Genomic DNA, 22140 nt, shown 5'->3' with positions numbered 1-22140 from the left:
ACACACACACACACACACACACACACACACACACACACACACACACAGACGCGCGCGCGCCCCGAGGTCCGCCGCCCGGAGGAAAGGGGACGGGGCAGCGGCAGCCGGGCCACCTACCTGCAATGACAGCCGGGGATCTCTGTCCTCCCTCGGCTCGAAGCCACACTTGCAGCGTGAACGCATCCCGGGGCAGCTCGATATCCGCTTTCAGCCTCAGCTGATCGCCTTGTCCGCTGAAATAGAGCGCCCGGCTCGGGATGAGAGAGTCCTCCTCGCCCTTCACCTCCCGTTGCTGCCGCCTGCGGGGGGCACGGAGAGGTTCCCAGCCGGAGGGCGAGTGCCGGCCGCGGGCTAACCTGGTGGCACAGGTGCCGGGAGCGGCCGAGTGGAGGTGGCGGCTCGGCCGCGTGTCCCTTCTAGCCCTGCGTGAGCGTTCGTCCATCCCACACTCGGCTCCGCTGGCCAGAGCTCCACAGAGAAGCCCCAAAGTCAGCACCAAACTCCAGAGCTGCATTTCCAATATTCCCCCCCCTTCTCCCCTGAAAATCCTTCCGACCTGCCAGCTTTGGACTCCTCCTCGCCTCGACTTTCTTCTCTTCTTCTTTCACCCTTCTTGGGTATTTGGTCCTCCTTTAACTTGTCTTTTATTTCTTTCTTTCTTCCTTTCTAAAGGTGTCTATCCCCCCTCCCTTTTAAAAATACAATCAAACTCCTCCTGGATTGCAATTTTTTCTTCCCTCCTTTATCTGCCTTATTTTTTTTTTCCACAGCTGGGATGCCTTCTTTTCTATTTCTCTGATGGGGTTTCTTTGCCTTTATTTGATTTGATTTGATTTGATTTGATATTACTTCTCCCTCTTAAAAAAAAAAAGCAGCGTCCCCAAGACTTGGATACACTGAATTCCCTCCCCCCAAAAAGATGCTCTAATTTATTTATTTTTTTGCTTCCTTTATAACACAAGCCACAGCCCCCTTCTTCCCCCAGCCCCCCTCCCTCCTTCTTCACAAAATGAAAGAAAAGAGGGAAAAAAAAGCCCCTCAGAAGACGAGTAAACAAGAATATGCTAATCTACTCAAGGGCGGTCCACCTTCCCAATTGAATGATTCCCTATTAAAACTGCGGGATTCATGACTAATCAATCAGTTGGAAGAAGCAGATAGCTGCACAGCCTTCCACCACTTTGGCTATGTTTTTCTTCTTTTTCTCCTCTCCCTCCCCTTCCCTCCCCCTCTTTTTTTTTTTAAAGAAGACAATGTTAAGGTAACAATTTAATGGAATTCTGCACACACACCCCTTTGCAGTCTCCCCAGCTTTCCTTCTTAATCCAGTTCAAAACACACATTCCTTTTTTTTTTTCTGGCAAAAGAAAAAAAATCTATTTCTTCTCTCAAGATCCCCTTTGCACTTTGCTGGTAAACCTCATCCTTTGCTGCACAGCACATAAAGAGTCCTGAAACTTGATTCTCAGATTTTTTTTAAAATTGCTCTCTCTCTCTCTCTCTCTCTCTCTCTCTCTCTCTCTCTCTCTCTCCCCTCCCTCTCCTCTCCTTTTCCCTCTTATTATTTCCTTAAAGTAATTCAAGGATGAAGACTCCCCCTTTTCCAATTCCCCTCAGTGCAATGGTGTACAGCTAAAGAAAACGTTGCTTCAAAAGTCCTCATCGAATCATCAGAAGAAAAGGAAAAGAGGCATCTCCCAGAGCCCTTGCCTCTCAGAAGATGTGGATGCAGAAGGAATGGATCTCTGAATGTTCCCAAAGACTTACTTAAGAAATTAAAAACATATATTGTTGCTTATTGGTAATGATTTTAGCTTTAGAAAAATATAAGATATTAATTTGGCTTATTTTTTTTCAAATATAAGAAATTTGAATCTTCTACCATAGCTGTAGCCACAGGTAAGAAAAGTCTGGCTGTTTGCTGTTCTGTGGATCTGTTTCTGAAAAGGGACATATATACAAAAGTGTATATATATATATATATATATATACACATATATAAATACATATACATATGTTCTTTTTTTTCCCACTCTTGAAAGAACTCAAAAGCTCCCCCTAATGGCAAAACAGTTTTTTTCCCCAAAATGTTTAACAAGTCAAAATGAGTTAGCAGTGGTGGATTACAAATTATTAGCTGCTGGTCTGTTCAAATAAAGTAGTGATAAAAATATTCCGTAGGATCCTTACATATGTGATAACATAATGGAACACGAAGATGAAATTAAAATCTGAAAAAGAGCTTGGTTGCCTGAAATGTGCCTTTCAGTCCTCCTAGTTGCTCTTTGCTTGTTCCAGAGCCTTCAGATTACTCCTGCCCCCTTGGTAAGAGAGTAGGAGCCAACAGAGAATGTGTATTCTAGAAAGTATGCAGATTTTGAGAATGAGTGAATGACTCAGACCTCCCCCATAAAAGAGGGAATGCAGTATAAAAGGATGACAGCACCATCCTGGAAGCTGAGGATTCCAGGCTCAGAACTCTTTTCTGGTAAGAACATGCCTTGAAACTTTGGACCAGCATTTCTTGACCTCAGTTTCTCCAATTATTAGATCAGGAATATACTAGGTCTTAACTCCCCACTCTCCTCCCCTTCTAAGCATGATAAGTTTCTAGATGTAGAAGTCCATTGATGGCATTCTTTAACAAAAATTTACTTTTCCTATAATTTTAAATTGCCTATGAAAGATGTGATGGCAACTTGCCTTCATTAACTATATCCTTCAAAGAAGGCCTATCTTTTAAATATGGAAATGTATTTAAATTATCTGATAATGACATCATTAAAATTAATTATACTCTTCAAGTTACCCCTCCCCATTATGATCAAAGAATATTAGAATTGGAAAGAACCACAAAAAGTTAGAGTCTAACAAACATCTATTAAACCCCAATTATATTAAAAGCACTATGATAGGTGTTGAAAATACAAGGATAGAAAATGAAGATACCCTCAAGAAGCTTACAATCTAATGGTCAATGCAAAATGAGTTCAATAATCAGAATTTTACTCTTTAGTAACTTTTTTCAGGCACATATCTATTCTGTAAATTGAGAGATAGCTATATCTTCTTTTTCTTTTATTACCCTTATTTAATGATCTTAATAAACAACTTTATAATTGTTTGTTAGTCTTAATGAACTTTAAGCACTTGCTATGTGAAAACTTGGCTGCCTAAAGCTGATGATATCTCCTGAGAAACAATGGGGGAGAGGGAGAAGTATAAGGTACAGTTACCTTGCCTTAACTCTTCCCAAACAGCTATTTTGTACGCTAGGCAAAGGGGAGCAAGAATGGATACCACCTTATCCCCATGATAATAAGTATATGTGCTGCTTAATGCTAGTTAGAAGTCTCAAAGTTGAAAATAGAATGTTGGAGCTATAAAGAGTTTGAAAGCTCATTTAGTCCGATACCCTCCTTTTTACAGACATGATTTGATCAACTTCACAAAGCTCTGTCACTAATTGACAGAGCTTGGTACTAGCACAAAACCAGGACTATATCTTCTAACTCACAATTAGATATTCTTGACACTCTATGTCCCTACTTTCAATCCAGAACTGTGTAGCCACAGGAAAGTTTAATAATTGACCTAGATTTCCATCCTGAACTTTTTTGGACTCCTATGTGCACCTTCTAAAAAAATTCCCCACCTTACTCCCCCCCATCTATGCCAATATGTAACTATGAAAAAAAATCATGAGAAATAAAGTCTTTTCATAAAGAATAATTGGGGTTGTGGTAGGAAGCAGAGTCTTTTTACAGCAAATCCATGTGATTCATATTAAGGAGAAAGGAAAAAGGAAAGTTCCATTATTTATGCAGGAGAAGTTGTGGGGTATGTGTGTGTGTGTGTGTGTGTGTGTATGTGTGTGTGGAGAGAGAGACACACAGAGACAGAGACAGAGAAAGACACGAGATGGAAATACACACATACACACACATTTATGGCATGTAGCTTACCTAAAAAAAAAAAGGTTGAGGATCAGAATATCTTGGTATTTATTTTGTTTTATTAGCTATGATAAGAATACCCTCTTCAATAATGAAGGAACATATTTTTTTTAGGCAATTGGGGTTAAGTGACTTGCCCAGGGTCACACGGCTAGTAGGAAGGAACATATGTTGAGAACTGAAAGGAAACTAATCAGCTAATACAATTCCCTCATTTTGTAAATGAAGAAACTGAGGCTCAGAGGTTAAATGACTTGTCCAAGGTTTATATAGTTAACAAGTTAACAAATGCAAGACTTGAACCAAGTTGCTCTGACTCCAAAGTTAGTGTAGTTCCCCCCCAGGGCAGCCCACTCTGACTAGACTGCCAACAGCACCTGACAATAATGTTCTTGTTGCAAACTTTGAACTTCTTCAGCTAGAAGGAACTAATTGCAAGATAAAAAGGCATACCAGTATTCATTCTAGCCTGATATGAGATAAAGTAGGATAATGGAAACACACACACACACACACAAAACAAAACAAAACTGGGGGGGAAGTGGTAACAGTAAGGAAACTGGCTCTCTCACTTATTTACTATTTATATGACTTTAGACAAGTCACTTCCCTCTGGGATTCAATCTTTTAAACTATAAAACGAAGAATAGAAAAGGAAACATACCTCTCTCCTCTCAGCAAAGAGATGGAGAACTATGAGACCAGAGTTTTGTGTACATTGTCAGACCTTGTCACTGATTATAGATTGTTTTTGCTTAACTATCTTTCTTTCCTTTTCTTTCTTTCTTTTTTTTTTTAACAAGGGAATTCTTTAGTTGGATGGAAAATTGCAAGATATTTAGAATTGACTGTGATATAAGAAGGCATCAATAACATTTATTAAATTAAGATAAAATTAATGTGAAAAAAGGCAGAATTGGACTGTGATCTCTAAGATCCCTTCAAACTATGGAGCTTATGATCACTTCTTATCTATGTGTCCTTGGGCAAGTCACTTAAATTCTATAGGCCTCAGTTTCCTCACCTGAAAAGCGGGGATAACAACACTTGCCCTACCTACTTCACAGAATGGTTGTGAGAAAAATGCTTTGCAAAACTTTGCTATATAAATGTGAATTGCTATTATTAATCAGAGATATATTATTCTGTGGTTTGTTTTTGCAGAAAGTCAGGCATACAGCGGGCAATAGAATTGAATTATGCCTATAAAATATACCAACTCCATTAAACAGAAGTCAGATAAAAATAACACAGTGATCCCATGCTGGTATATCATAGAATCACCAGATTATCAACTTGGAAGGAACTTGGGACAACTAGGTGGTGCAGTGGATAGAGCTCAGGGTCTGGAATCAGAAAGACCTGAGTTCAGATTTGGTCTCAGACACTTACTAGTTTTGCATCCCTGGACAAGTCACTTAACCTTGTCTGCCTCAGTTTCTTCATCTGTCAAATGAGCCGGAGAAGGAAAAAACCCCAAATGGAGTCAGGAAGAATCGAACATGACTGAGCAACAACAACAAAGTCCAGTGGGTATCTGATGACCAGTATTCCTTGATATAGCATTCCTGAAAGTTAGTTAATTGGGAAGACAAACTCACCTTGATAATCTCCAGCATCATATACTTCACCATTCCCAAGGCAGAATATTACACATTTGGACAATTCAAAAATAGTTAGAATTTTTTCCCTCATATCAAGCTAAAATCTACCTCTCTAACCACTGAAGTCAGAGAGCAGGAAGCTTATCTACCCCACTCCTTGATCCTCTGCCTGCCCCTGCACCCCCCTTTCCCCCACCACACACACACACACACACACACACACACACACGTTATACAAGAAACTTGAAAAGCTTACTGCACTCCCATCCCCTTGATTCTCTGTTCCACCACACCAGCATTATAAAAGGAATTTGGAACATGTTGTGCTTATGGTAATCTAGTACAGTGGGAAGAACCTTGTACTCCATTCAGAAGTGTTTAGTTTCAGCTTGGCCCCTAAATTGCTCTGTGAACTTGACTAAGTCATTTTTTTTCATTTGCCTTCATCATCATCAATCATCACCATCATCATCATCATAACCACCATCATCATTATCATCCCTGTCCTGACCATCTGACCATTATATGGGGTTGATGTGAGGATACACTCTAAATTGCTATGTGATATGTATTTATGCTAAAATCACAGAATACAAGATTTAGATCTGGATTAGAAGTCCTTAGAAGTCCTCTAATTCAGAGCCTTCATTTTACATATAAGGAAACTGAAATGTGGAAAGGAGAAGTCACTTTGCCCAAAATCACACAAAAAGTAAGGGGCAGGGCAGCTACTCAAACCCAGGTGCTCTGATAAATGAACTCATTCTTCCTTCCAGGCTAGATATGAAATGCCAGCTATAACAATGGTAATTATTTCATCTGATTTCTGAACCAAAGTTTTCTCTTACAAATGTGGAACAGCTATGTAGTCACTGAACTAAGTATACATGAAGCTGTGAAGTACATGAAGTATATATAACTGGGGCATGGGTCAGGAATTCCCAACTTTAGGGAAAGAGTAAGTTTGAGAATTCCAAATCCACACCCATGTCAAGTAACTTCCAGGAGAAATACACACACACACACACACACACACAGGCTCACTCATTCACTCTTCCCACCCCCTGCTTGAATAGACTTCAAAGCCCAATTCAAATTCTGCTACCTCTGTCCATACTAAGAACAGTAGAAAACATAAACTCCCTTATATGATTCATCATATTTTCATAAAGGCTTATCATATTTACTCCCATTGGATTGTAAGCTCCTCAAGGACAAAAGCCATGTTGCTATATTTCCTACAATTATTTCTTATAATGCCTTACTTATAGTGATATTTCAATGTTGATTCACTTGTTCATTTAACAAGCCTTTATTAAGCAACTGCTGTGTATTTGTATATGCCACTGTACTAGGTACGGGGGAAATATGAAGATTAGAAGAAGATACAGCCCATGCTCTTATGAAGATTATGACCTAGTAGGTAGATATGACACAAGATAAATAACCATAATACATGATATTATATGATAAAAGCATTTGAGGATTACAAATCCAAGAACAGTATGAGAGCTGAGGGAGAAAGCCTTTATTGGAGAGGGGGATCAAGGAAGTCTTCCTGAAACCAGTGACATTTGAGGCAGCAGCCTTTAAAAGATGTATAGAAACTCCGTAGGGAAAAGGAGACCATTTGAAGAAAAAAGAACAGAAAAGGCATAGAGACACCAAGGCACATGGCACATTCTAGGGCAAAGAATAAATTAGTTTTGCTCCGGGGTAGATTACACAAAAGCTAGTAATAAGAGGTTAGCATGGCCCTAGATTGGGAAGGGCCTTAAGTGCCAAGCAGTAAGGTGGCATCAAAGATTTTTGAGCAGATGAGTGACACTCTCAAATCCACATCAGATTATACACTAAATGCCTTTGCTGCTGCTGGACTTCATTGGATTTCACTACCCACTCACCTCCTCATCCCCAAACAAAGGAGCCAAATCCATATATTATGAATCTACTGTTTAAATTAAAATGAATAGAAATGCAACAGTAGGATTCAAATTGCCCAAATTCTTCCCATGGTCTCAATTTCCTAACTAAAGGAGAACCATGAATATTTTGTGTGATGTTCCTTTGATATGGAAAATTGGATCTTCTTCTCCTTTTTCCTCCTCCTCCTCCTGCTCCTTTTTTTCCTCCTCCTTCTTCTCCTCCTCCTCCTTCCTTCTTCTTCTTCTTCTTCTCTTTCTTCTTCTTCTTTATCTTCTTCCTCCTCTTTTTCCTCCTCTTCCTCTTCCTCTTCTTCTACAGATTAGTGACAATGTCAGTTAGACCAGAAGTCTATAGCCACATGCTGTGGAGCTCTAGCCTTGGCCCTTACCTGTTCAATATTTAAAATTTTTATTCATTTTAATTTAAACAGATTCATAATATATGGATTTGGCTCCTTTGTTTGGGGGTGGGGAAGTGAGTGGGTAGTGAAATCCAATGAAGTCCAGCAGCAGCAAAGGCATTTAGTATATAATCTGATGTGGATTTGAGAGTGTCACTTATCTGCTCAAAAATCTTTGATGCCACCTTACTGCTTGGCACTTAAGGCCCTTCCCAATCTAGGGCCTGGATTCTAAGTCTTGGATAAAGACACAGAGGATTGATTTACCTCATTTGTGGGTGGTACAGAACTGGAAAGGAGGGACATCTTGAATTTTAAATAAATCAACAAGTTAGAATGGTGAGACAGGAGGATGAAGTCAAAATGACATTCAATAAAGATCCAAGTAAAATCTTGTTTCCAGTGTGAAAAATCAATAGCACACATGTAGGACTGAAGACAGGTGACTGAATGACAATTTATGTGAGAAGGATTTAGGAGTTTCAAGGGCCTATGAATTAAATATGAACAAAGAGTGGCTAATACTAATAGCTAGCATTTATATAGTATTGTAAGGTTTGCAAAGTACTTTATATAAATGATTTAATCTGATCCTCACAACAACCCTGAGAGACAGGTGCTATTATTATTATCCCCATTTTTCAGAGGAGAAAATTAAGGCAGTCAGAGCTTCAGAAACTTTCAGGGTCACCCAGTAAGTGTCTAAGGCTGCATTTGAACTCACATCTTCCTGACTCCAAGGCCAATGCCATCTATTCCAACACTTAGATGCCTCATATTAATGCAACTAATATAAATATCAGTAAATATTAATATAAATTGACAGTAAGGCAGTATGGAGCAGTGAACTGAGAACTGGCCCCAGAGTCAAGAAGACCTAGGTGTAAATCCTTTCTTTAATACACACTGGTTATATGACTCTGGACAAGTACAAAAACCTCTGCAGGTAATTATTCTCTGAGACTATTTAAGTTATGGGACTGAATTGGAAGATTTTTTCATCTAGAGCTTTATACACTAGTGAAACCATAGCTTTAATACTTTTCCCTTTCTAGATAGTGTTATGGCTGCCAAATATACATATACATATACATATACATATACATATACATATACATGTATGAATTCAATCTTGGGCTACATAACTATAAACCTAGTATTTGGCAAAGGGGAGATAATAGTTCTACTATACTTTGCACTAATATGTGTCTAGTACTAGCATCATCTTGTTACATTGGCAAGCTGAGAGAAGGTTACCAGAATGATTAGGGAGGTCTTGTCAGTCAGGATCATTTGAAAAAGGTGGATGATTTATCTGGAAAAGACTGAGGCAAAGGTGGTTTGTGTACAGTGGGGAAGGTGGATAAGATTGAAGAAGGAACATTAAAAACTGTCTCTTAAATTTCTGAAGGGATGTTATATAGAAGAGGGGATAGATTTCCCTCCTCTTCTTTCCCTGTAGGGCTTTGTACCAATGGGTGGAAGTTACAGGGAGGTAGATTTCAGTTCAATATGAAGAACTTCCTAGCAATTAGAGCTGTCTGACAATGTAACTAAGTGCTTTTTGAGGTAGTGAGGTCCCCATTACCAGAATTTTTCATCATATACTAGACAACCATATGTCAAGGATGTTGTAGGATTAATTCCTTTTCTGGAGCATAGATTAGAGCTATATAATAAGTTTCCTTCCAGCTCTATGTTTCTATTTTAATTATAGTGAATTTTATTATGTTATCATTCCTTATATAACCAAATTAATAGAAGGCAGATCCACCTTGGGCCCCATCCAAGTAGCTTTTGCTTCAGAAAGGTCCAAAGGACTTCATGATCTGCTCTCACCAAAAGGTTACCTCATGATTCAGGGCCCAACAACAATGACATAGCATCTATATCTATCTATATCTATAGTGACATAGCACCAGTATCTATAATAGCTCTTTCCATGTATGGATTTCAATGTCTTTTGGAAACCTGTCATATCATTTACCTTCATATATGCTCAGTTATGATAGTAATCTATACTCATGTACCACATCATGGCCTTTATCATTTAGGGAGAATTACATCTCTTAAGAACACCTACCTCAATCAAGTAGAGAAGTCAAAGGGTAGGATGGATGTTACATCCCTAACTCACTCAGATTTTTCAGCACCGAACCAGTTAAAGAATCAGGTTTTTAATATCCCTAGCTTATATTTTCATCCTCCCCTACCCAGAAGAATATCTAAAGAACAAGTTGTTGGAAGACACATGAAAGTATACATATCTAGGGGCAGCTAGGTGGTGCAATGGATAGAACACCAGCCCTGAAGTCAGGAGGACCTGAACTCAAATCCGACCTCAGACTAAACACTTGAAACTTACTAGCTGTGTGACCCTGGGCAAGTCACTTAACCCCAATTGCCTAAAAAAAAAAAGAAAGAAAGTATACATATCTATCTCTGTTTTCAGTATCTACTACAAAAGCAGTATGCCCAGGCACTGTGCTAAGCTCTGGGGATGCAAAGGCAAAAATGAGAAAGTCCCTCTCCCCAAGGAGTTTACATTATAATAGGTGAAATGATGTGTGTGTGTGTGTGTGTGTGTGTGTGTGTGTGTGTGTGTGTGTGTGTATACACATATGTGGGGGGTCAAGGAAAGACCTCCTGAGGTAGTTGTCACTTGAGCTGAATCTAGAAAAAAAATCAGAAATTCCAGGAGATAGTGGTAAAGGGAAACAATATTCCAGGAATGGGGTATAGGCATTATGAAGACAAGGAGAGGGAATATGAAGCATCTTGTTTGAGGAATATTAGGTAGGCCAGTACTGGTACATGGCATAGCATTGCTTAGAGGTAGCATGGCTTAATTGATAAAGATTGGCCTTGGAATTAGGGAGAACTGGGCTCAATTCTATAGTCTGTGGCATATACTAGCTGTGCAACCATAGAGATGTCATTTCACCACTTAGGGTCTCCCACAAATCTAACAACTAAATTTAAGAGAAACTGTGGTTTAGTATCAGTAGAGGGAGCTTCCAAAAAGTTCCTAACTCCCTGCCTTCTCAACTCTTCTTAAACAAAACAAAGAATATTGTTAGTTATTTTAATTCAATATGCATACGTGTCTTTTCTCCCCAGATAATTTAGAATCTCCTTGAGTTCAAGGACAATGCCTTAAGGATTCTCCAGAGTGCTTTACACAGAGTTGTACTTTTTAATATTAAAACCAGAAAATACCTTAGAAAATATTTAGTAAAGCCCTCTCCTACCCTTCCCCAACCTCCAATTTTAGATATGAAGAAATTGAGTACTAGAGAGAGGATGTGAGTTGTCCAAGGTCACATCATAATTTAGTGGCAGAAAAAGAACTAGAATCTAGGTTTCCAAACTCCATGTCCACTCCTCTCATTCTTTTATTATTAAATAAGATAATGTGTGTAAATCAAGTATTTTGCAATGTAAAGTACTACAAAGAGGTGAGCTGAACTGTACAAACTCAGTAAATACTTTCTGGCCATTGATTAACAAGCAATTTCCCAACTTTTAAGGGATTAATTTCAACAGCAGTGTGGGGATTTTTATTTTATCCAAATAGTCTCTTTCATCCCTCAACCTAAATTCCTTTGAAGAATGACAATTGATATAGAGATAGCACCTTGTCTCTGAGGTGCTATTAAGGCTATAGATATTATAGCCTACCTCAATAACCTATACAAGGCACAATTAAATGCTCTGTTGTTCACAAGCTCCTTTTGTCACTGCCTTTAGCCACATAGCACGCAACAGCCATGCTAATCTCAGCAGAAGTAAAATTCAGCTACCTTCATCGTGAGCTTGGTATCACCTGACATGACTCTCTTGTTTCTCCCCAGGCAGGAATTTACACATGACCTGACATGGCACATTGCTGAAAATAAATGTCCTCTTCCAACAGACTTTGACATTCAAAACTTCAGAATGAGAAACTGCCTCCACTTGTAGTCAAAGCTAAACTGATGAAAATAGAAAAGGCTTAGTGAATATAGAGCCTGTTTCCCATCAACCACCAATCTCTTCTCCCATTTAGGAGAGTTCAAAGAGCATTTGCCTTTTTTCTCCTACAGCAAGAGCTAATAGAAAGGGCTCAGTTCTAAAAAGATGAGAGATTTAGGTGAGACATACCAAGGTGCTATGAAATGTGTATTCATTTGATGTAAGATGACCTGGGTTCAAATTTTGCTTCTGCTTTTTATTGATTGTGTTACCTTGAGGAAGCCACTTCTCCTCTTTGTCACTTGATTTCTTCATTTGTAAACTGAGGGGGATGACATGGATGATTTCTAAGGGCCCTTCCAGCTCTAAATCATATGACCCTAGGTTTTAGGGTTTAGTGGGCAAATTGTTTAATGACTCAGTCTTAGCTCTTTTGCATTTTCTGTCACACTGGCGTTATAGGACCAATCTTACTGAACTCAATCTACCTTATAGGGCCAGGGTAAAGATGAGACAAGATAATAAAATATATAAGCAAAATAAGAGCTTTTCTGGAATCCCACAGTTTGATAAGACCTGAGGACTTTTAGTCCTACCCTTATTTGAAGTGAACAAAAAAAAATAAAAAATCTGGAAAATGGTCAGCTAAATTCCTGAGGCGGGCTATCTATTCTTTGCTAATTTTAGATAATGCTAGGATAATTTTCCTTCTATCGAGCCAAAATTTGCCTCTTTTCAATGTCTGCCCATTAGTTTAAGAGTTGTTGTTTTTGTTGTTGGTGATGCTATTGTTTGGCAAGTAAAAGATGTCTACATAAACATCAGTGTTATTAATCCCTATTATCATGGCAATCGAGGTAGTTTCATATTCATCAGTTGGATATCTTACAGGGCTAAGACTCTGTCATACTTCAGCATTTATTCAGAAGGTAGTCATAGGATCATAGATTTAGAGTTGGATAGATCTTAGAAATTTCCAAATCCAAATCTATCATTTTATAGATGAGAAAACTGAGGCCAAAGGAAGATAATTGACTTGCTTAGGGTCATATAGCTAAAAACGATCTGAGACAGGATTTAAACTCAGGTCTTCTTGACTTTTAGTTAATTGATCTATACACTAAGCTTAGATGTTTGTCATTATAACTATGGAAACTAAGGAAACAAACTAAGTTACAACCCTGACCTATTGAGGTTATTTTTGGAAGGATAGAGGAGGGAGACGGGTTTACCCTGTTCTCACACTATAAGTCCTTCCCTTATCAAAGATTCAACATCATATGAGATCAACTTTGGCTCTGACCCACTGTAATGATTCTGTTATTCTTAAGAGATTCAAAGGCTCAATAAATGAAAATTTAAAATAAAAATCTTACTTGCTTACTATGTGCCAGGTACTGTGCTAAGCTCTGAGAATATGAAGCCCCTGATTTCAAAGAATTTCATCCTAATAGAATACAATTTACCTAAGACAGTGATGGCCAAAGAGGAATGTATTGGTCTGGGAAGTTGTAGGGTAGAAGACATGAAAAAGACTGGAGTACATTGCGGTAGGTCTAAGGACACCAAAAAATTGCTGATCTCTTAACCAGGAATTCTCAATCCTGGACTGGCCTGTGAAAGGCAGTGAGTAGGTTAAAATATTTTATGGTAATATAATTAATCAACAGGAATCATGCTGTTAGAATGGGATAAAACCAGATGCAACCAAATTAATAGAATTGTAGGACTAGAAAATGCCAAATTTGACCTTTAGAGAGCCTTTAAATCAAATATCTTCATGTTTTAGATAAACTGGAAGTCAGAGAGGAGTGACTTACCAAGGTTTTGCAACTTCTAAGTGACTGAGCCAGTTGTGAACCAGAGGAATCAATGAAATATTCCTGGATAAAGTGACATGTGAATTGAGGTATAAAGCATAGGTAAGATTTCAACTGGTAAAGGGAGAATTCCAGGCATAGAAAATACCATGAGAAAAGGAAGAAAGTATGAGACTTGAGGTGAATAAAGGGGGTAAGATGTTGTCCAGTTTGGCTGGAGCATAGATTACATTGAAGGAAGGGTATGAGTAAATGCTGATATCAGTTTCCAGGTGGTAGCGTTTGAACTTTATCGGATGCTACTGAAAGCCACTGAAGATTTTGGAGGAAGCTAGTGACATGATCAGCTGTATGCATACTGCCCATCCCCCCAAAAAATCTGTCAATGTTATGTTGGTTAGATTCAAAGAGGCAGAAAGTGGAGTCAGGAAATTTTTGTGACTCTTTGCAATATTCTAGGTAAGTGATAATAAGGGCTTGTACTAAGGTAGATATATTGGAAGTAGGCAATCAGTGATAGATGCAACTGATGCTGTAGAGGTAAAACTCACAGAATTTATAAACTGATTAGACATGAGAGAAGGATAGTCAAAGATACTCTCAATGTTCCAACTATAGAAAGAGTGGAAATAATGCATTTGGGAAGGATGAAATTTAAGGACTATTTAAGGACTAAGGACATGAAGAGATAAAGTTTATCCACAAGGTTTCTTGATAACAAACGATTTATAACATAGTTGTCAATAAGCTGTATGTTATTCATGTAGTGCTGATAGGCCTTGCAAGTGGAAATGTCTTGTTGGTAGGTGGAAACGTGCTTCTGGAGCCCTTCCGAGCTCAGGAGAGGTCCAGAAGTAGGCATCTGAGAGTCCTCATTTCACCATAGCATTGTTAGTTGATGCTATGGGAGTGAATCAGGTCACCAAGGGAGAAAGTCTAGATAGGAGGAGGGTTCATGACTAACACTTGAAGAACATGCACATTAAGGAACTGGTAAAAGGTCAACGATCCATTGAAAATGGTAGACAAAGAGTATTTAGGGACATAGAGGTATAGCCAGGAGACCTTGGTGTCACTTCTATGATCATGGAAAGGGAGAGTAACAACTATATGCTCAATAGTATCCAAAGCTACAAAGAGATCAAGGAGGAAGGCAACTTTTAAAAGACTATGGAATTTGGTGACCTCTCAGAGAGCAGTCCCAGTAGATTGGTAGGGTTAATGGATTGCCTCTTTTTCTGGAAAAAAAAAAAATATATATATATTTGTGTATTAATTTGTGCATATATGTATATCTATATATATAAAATTTGTGTATGTATGTGTATATATATACATTAATTTGTATATATATATGTATGTGTATATATATTATATATATATATATATATGTATATGTGTATGTGTGTGTGTATACACAAATTAATGCCCAAGCAGTTTGTGTCACTGGAATATAATAGATTTATGTTTACACTTATGATACTTTTTAAAAGACTTTATATACCCCTCAAAAACAGGGGAGACTCAAGCTCATTATTATTGATGTTTCCTGTCCTTGAAATCTGGTTAAATGATAGATAAATACCTTTTAAGGGTATTAGCACTTTAAGCTTTGCATAACACACTGTTATGAGACAGGTAGTGCAAATCTTATTTTGTACATTTTACCAATAGGCAAACTGAAGCTCAGGTAGGTAAAATTACTGTTAAAATTACTTCAAATTTTACTCATGTATGACCACATTTCTGGGAAAGTTATGTATGCCTGATTTTTCTCCATTATTTTCCAGGTGTAATTTTTTCCCAATAATAATAAGCTCTAGACAATACCTTCATGGCCTGTAAGTAAGAAATTTGACAGGACCATGTGACATCTTATTGAAGACATATTTTTTTTTCTAAGATCATTATATTCTTAATTGACTCCAACCAAAGCTGACTTTTGCCTATAACCAAGCTAGGATTCCATAAGGAAAGGAAGATTTCATGGTTTCCTGATGATTGAACTACATAGTAAATCTATGTAGGCAAAGTTTGAATCTTAATTAAGAATGATAAACTTATATGGGTCTTCATCCCTTGGAAAATTAAGCAGAATCATCCCTTGTTTTTAGGAAAATTGACCAATAAAGTTTACTTCTGTCATGGTTCTCTACACCAATAACTATAGTAAAGCCTCAGATGAATCAGTAAGTCCCTTACCTGGAGAGAGACTTCCTGGAACTAGAGAGACATCTGTAAATTAGGAAAATGGAATGAGAAAAGAAGAAAATACTTAGCTAGAATAAGGTAACTTGGAGGATGAAGAGCTGCTTAGCTAGCCTTGTTAAGAAGTTTGTGGTTTGGTCACAGTTCTTTTTTTAAATTGATTTTCTTTTCATTCCCCCCAAATCACAAATGAAAATCTATAAATAAATAAAGAAAAAATATCCCCCCAAATGAGAGTTTTGCTACATGAGAGCCATGGATATTGAGATATGTTGATACTAATTATGATAAATATCTTTTAAGGGTATTAGCACTTTAAGCTTTGCATAACACACTGTTATGAGACAGGTAGTGCAAATCTTATTTTGTACATTTTACCAATAGGCAAACTGAAGCTCAGGTAGGTAAAATTACTAAAGTTACTACTCACTTTCACATATCTCATTAGGGTCAGAGGTGGGATATGAACCTAGTTTTCCTGACTCCCAGTCCAGTCCTCTTTTGTCCCCACTATACCATATCCCAGATTCTTACCAGGGCTGCTTCCAGCAATAATGTATAGAGCAAATGAAAATGCTGGGGAAGGTGACCACTACATCTTGCCACCAATTCCAGTGACTTTGGCTGAACTTTCTATAATCAGGCCAGCCAGATTTAGTTTTGATGGATTGTTGTAGGTCCTTGATCTTACCTTCATTGATTCAACATGAAAAGATTCCCTACCATGTTCTGTGGATGGAAAGTGTCTGCTGTCGTTCCAGAGATACTATAGCAATAGTCCATCTAGCATCCTCTTTAACTCTGCTTTTCATGTGCCACTTGTCATATCATAAGTTGCTATCAGGGTCTGAGTATGGACCAGTCCCTACATGTAGGCCACACTACAATAGAAAATTAGCAGACAGGGACAGAGGGGATCTCATGAATTCATTCATGTGCATAAATCATTTGGTAATGAGATATTTGGCTATTTTATGAGAGTTATTTTCTCTACAAGTGTTTGCTGACTAATGTGCTTTTTAGGCTGTTTTAGTATTTTTTTTGACAATTGGTTTATAGATCATATATACCAGAATTAGAACTTGAGTCTATTTCCTTTGACCCCAAGACTGGGGTTATTCCACTACATCAGAGATTAGGCCTGCTTTACTTTCCCCTAGAAGGCAGAATTAGGTACCTTACTACTTAGTAGATGGAATATATTTTCTTTGTACCTACCTTTCTATATAAAGAATAAAACTGTCATCCAATTATTGTAACTGAAATGAGAAATGGAAACAAATTCCAGTTAAATAGAAGAAGAGCTCATAGTTTTCCTTAGAGGTGCAGAGAACAGAGTTGATGAAATTATTTTTGTCATGTGTCAAAAAGCAACAAGAAATAGCATTTCAGAGATTATATACCATGATAAATATTTCAAAAAAAGACCAATATGGAAAAAATTGCAGTTTAGGTCTCAGCACCTATTGCAAAAGATGAATAGGTGGAGAAATTCTGCTAAGAATTCATTAAAACATTCTAAACTTAATCAACACATATGATGATACTCAATGACTTCAATGCAAAGGTGGAAATAGGTAAATCCTGTGAAAAGCATGTTGGAAAACATGGATTAAGAATAAAGAATGGAACTGGAGGCAGCAAGAGTTGAAGACTCCATTAAGAAAGTCACAGATTGGTTGGGAACCCATGAAAGGATCTGAGAAGGGACTGAAAATGATAGCATTCAAATTGAGATACCCCAGTACCAAGAGCTCCAAGATCCATAGTACTCTGTTCTGAGACACCTCTAAGGACCCTGAAGATCTAGTGCTGCGAATCTTAAAGTTTGGGTAGAGTGGTGGTGGTAACTAATCCTGAGAGTTATAGGCCAGTGCAGAAATTCAAGTGACTGGGGTCAAGATCAATCAGGGCCAATCACCTCACCCAAAAGTGCAGCAGAGGGTAGAGCCTCACTCTGCCACAAATCCTCAGTTAAAGAACTAAAGCTGGATAAATTAATATTTTTTTAAAAAAATTATATATCATTATAAATAATTATAATAGACCCAAAGATACCCAAACATTTAGCCTAGTAGAACAACTCCATAACAATTACAAGTACAGAATCAGGGTAAAAGATGGGTTGTATCTCAAGGACTAAATGAATACCTGGAAGAAATGAAGCAAGAGATTAAAAAATGAAATAAAAGTTCTAGAAGAAAGAATTAGGAAGACTAAGTAACCTAGAACAGAAAGTGGTAAACCTTACCCAATGAGCAGACTCCTTGTTAGAACAGATCCAATAATGGACCAAACAAAAATAAGAGAAAATGTTAGGTATCTGCTATCAAAAACAATTAACCTGGAAAACAAGTGGAAGTGAAAGAGAAATAATTTAGAATGATTAGACACCCTGGAAACAATAATCTCATGCTTCCTTTCCCTCCAAAAAATCTCCTGGATACCACATTTCTAGAAATTATAAATGAAAACTAGTCAGATCTGTTAGAACTAGAGGGCAAAGTGAAAATGAAAAGACTCTAATTATTACCTACAGAAAGAAATCCTAAGAGAAAAAGTATAAGTAATATCATAGCCAAAACCAAAGCTTCCACATCAAAGAACAGATATTGCATGCATATAACCTTAAAGAAAAAAGTTCTAGTGTAAAGGAACCTCAATGAGGATCACACAAGACTTAACAGCATCTACTTTAACAAGAAGAAATCTTGGAGTACAACATTCCAAAAGGCAAAAGATCTAAGCTTACAACCAAGAATTACTTCTTTAGCAAAGCTGAGTATAATATAGGGGTGAGTGAGGGAGGGAGAGCAATATTTATGGAATAGAGGATTTTCAAGCAAAAAAAAAAGTGGAAAAGAACCCCAGAGTTGGGTAGGAACTTTGAAATGTGAAAACAAGACTCAAGAAACCTAGAAAGGTAAATTTATTTGAGCAATTGGAGGGGCTGTGAGATGATGAAGGGCTAATATCCTAATGGGGGATGTCTGGGACACTGTTCCACATTTGATTCAATGAATCACTCACAGCTTGAGAGGGCAATGGTTCCCTTGCTCTGAATCAGCAGGTTAGGCAGTGATGATGACAGTGACATTTGGATAGTACCAGAAGCAGCAAGATGAAGAAAGCAGTGGTACCCTGACCTTCAGGGTAATCGCTTCAGTAGCAGTGAAAAGTTCCTCAATGGCAAGATAATAGGAAAATAGTGGTGCCTTGACCCTGATAGTGTTGGCAACAGTGAGACAGTGACCTTGGTAGGGATACCTACCTTTCAAGCAGCAGCTTTAATGGCACCTGAAGCAGCAGAATGGGCAGTGGTCCTCTCGTTTGCAGAATTTTACCATGTAGGCAGATAATAATGTAGGCACCAGACACCTGTGTGTGCATGGAACATATGGGCCCCAGCTGGCCCTGGCCATTTTGGAAGCACTATGAGTCCTAACCAGCTGGTCAGGCTAGTGACGTCAAGGGGCATTTTTTTTTCTGTTTTGCTGGGGATTCTTTGATTTTGCTGCAAAGTTACAATATTGTGGGCTATTGTGCTATAAAGTAGACTTTTGTGAGCCTGCTGGCCTGTGGTATTGGCAGCCAAGGTCAAAGTGAGGCATTTTGTTGGTATACTGGGGGAATTAGGGAAATAGCCAAGACTGTTGAGAACAAGGAAGTTGTGGTTACACTTGAGGAAGCTTGGGTTGACTTGCCCCTAGGTGGATTGATATGAAATCCAGCTGGGGGCCCTTTGCATATGAATAGCACAAAAGCAGTTTTTAGGACTTTGGCTAGGAGCTTGAGAGCCCAACTACCTTAGCTGAATACTGTAGGTTCATTGAATATCATTTTGAAAGTATAACTAAATGCATCTGCTTTTGTTGACTGTTGAATAATAATTGTTTCATTTCATTCTAATAAGAAACTTAAAGTAGTAGAGGAGATTCAGTCAGGCTCCAACTACAACAGAGGCCTTATACTTGTAGACAACAGACTAATTCCTTTATAACATGAATATTTTCTTTGACAAAGGACTCAAAGATATTTGACATGACAAGCTCTTAATAGTATTACAAAAAAGAAGAAATGACATAGGAAATGATAGCCAGAAAAAGACTTGTTACTGATATGAGGTTATTCCTCTATCAATTGTCTGTGTAAGTAGAGACCACCAACTTATTAAAATAAAGATCAAAATTACTACAAAACTAGAAGAAAGAATAAAAAATGGGAAAATTATAATTAACATGCAATTAAAACAACACCAGCATGAACTATCTAGCTGAGATAAAGACAATGAAAAAGAAGATATGGGTGGAAGAAATGTCATAGACACCAATTAAAGTAATTTCATATAAACATTCAACCAGTGTAAATCAAATGTCATAACTAGGCCAAAAGAACCCTAAAATCACATTAGTTAGCAAACACATTAGTTACTTGTAAAGCAGAGACATAGGGCAGCCCAAAGTAACACCACTTCAGGATGCTAATAAATTTGTAAAATTTTATTGAGGTTTGTGGAAGGTTAGGAAAAGTATCATTTCATAAGAAACAACAGAGCATAAAATCAGCTCAAAGAAACTTCACTGAGAGAATCAATTAAGCAAAATCATCTCAAGGGTATTAAAGGAAAAAGCTTGGAGGACAACAAAAAATGGAAAGATGGAAAGGAGCCATTAAGATTTTTTTATAAGATACTTTTTTTTTTATCTTCATAGAAAGAATAACTGCAGTTGGACTCTAATATTATAGTCTGAGAAGTGCTGCATAAGGAAATAGTAATGGTACTAAAGAGAAAAAGATGGGGAAATCAGGTAAATTAGACCAAGTGTAGAGGAAGTGATCTCTGCCAGAGGGTACACAATTATAAAGGTGTTTAGGGTTTGCAAGGTATCTGAAACAAGAGAAGATACTAAACTCCAAGAAAAATGTCTTGGCTTTTATTAATGCTAATATAATGTGACCTAGAAAACATCAACTATTGATCTATATGTCTACTTTCCCATCTACATACATTTTTTATGAGAATAATATATCCATATATCCAGGTTATTATTAATGATGCTATTAGTAGGCAACAAGCAGACTTTCCCAGGTGATATTTTATAGTAGTCTACATTTCTATCTTATTGTGACACAATTGACTTAAAGATGTAGAGAATCCCATTGTGACTGTTGCCTGCCTACTATTAAAAAAAAAGCTTTTGATTTGGTAGAGCAAAGAGCCACTTTAAACTCTCTTACAACAATGTTTCCCATGCATACGTACATCAAAATTATACAAAATTCCTTGAAAGATATAACAAAGAAAATCGTCTTCAATGACCGTTTGATTATTAATTCTGAGTAGGGCATAAAAGAGCCAGATGTATGCTTGCCAACGATGTTCACTACTGTCATGGCAAAGATCCAGTATAAAGGCCAAGATGAAGGGGGATTCCCCAAAGATGATGAGGTTCTCCAGATGCTCCTATTTGTGGATGACATTGTCCTGGTTGCATCAAGTCCCAGAACATTGTAGAGCTTCCTGGACAAGATCCATTATCCACTCAAAAGAGTTTGGCCTGAGCATCCATACATGAAAAATCAAATGGAAAAGAAAAAAAAAAAAACATTTATGCACTTATTATGTGCCAAACACTGTAGTAAGCATTAGGAATACAAATAGAAAAGCAAAACAGTCCCTACTCTTAAAGAGCACACTTTCTAATGGATGAATCATGCCTATTTTACAGAATTTGACATGCAGTTAGATGAACAACCCCTATAGAGCCTATCCATCTACACATATGACTTGGACAGATATTGCAAATGGACGATGAGTTGGGTCCAGAGCTGAATAGGAAGAGAAGAGTGGATTGGATTGCCTTTGACAAATTGCAGAAGTCTTATAATTTTTTTTTAATGCCAATATTTTATTGGTGTTGTTGTATACCACAAGTTATGGAATGGTATAGTGTGTGAAGAAATAAAATTGAGTAGCATTCCCAGGGCAATGGAAAGGAACATGATAAATGTGAACAGTCTATAACACAAAACAAATAAAGAACTACAAAGAGGGATTGGAAATGTAGAATTGGAAAGCAACTTGCATTGGTCACATGGCAAGAGTGAGGGATAATTACTATTTAGTCCAATTACTACATTGTCATCTTCATGATGTCAATAAGAAATGAGGAAGGCCCCTAGCACATTGAATCAATGGTCCGTGGTGAACTTATGGGAAGACATGGATGTGCATGGGTGGGCTACAATGGGTGCACTATTGGCACAAGAAT

At 37.7% G+C, this 22140-nt stretch overlaps 1 protein-coding gene across 1 annotated transcript in view; it reads right to left on the bottom strand.

Moving 5' to 3' along the window:
* The window catches only part of LOC114046870 (pappalysin-1-like), a 280259-nt gene extending 279745 nt beyond the window's left edge, over nucleotides 1-514 (bottom strand). The window contains exon 1 of the mRNA XM_027867446.1: nucleotides 118-514. Coding sequence (XP_027723247.1) covers nucleotides 118-514 — 397 coding nt within the window. The remainder of the gene's footprint in view (nucleotides 1-117) is intronic.
* Between the last annotated feature and the right edge of the window lie 21626 nt (nucleotides 515-22140).

The sequence above is a fragment of the Vombatus ursinus genome, unplaced genomic scaffold (genome assembly GCF_900497805.2).
Source record: "Vombatus ursinus unplaced genomic scaffold, bare-nosed wombat genome assembly UNPS02014786.1, whole genome shotgun sequence".
Classification (NCBI taxonomy): Eukaryota; Metazoa; Chordata; class Mammalia; order Diprotodontia; family Vombatidae; genus Vombatus; species Vombatus ursinus.
The sequence above is the reverse complement of the archived record's forward strand: the minus strand, read 5'-3'. Positions and strand labels throughout refer to the sequence as shown.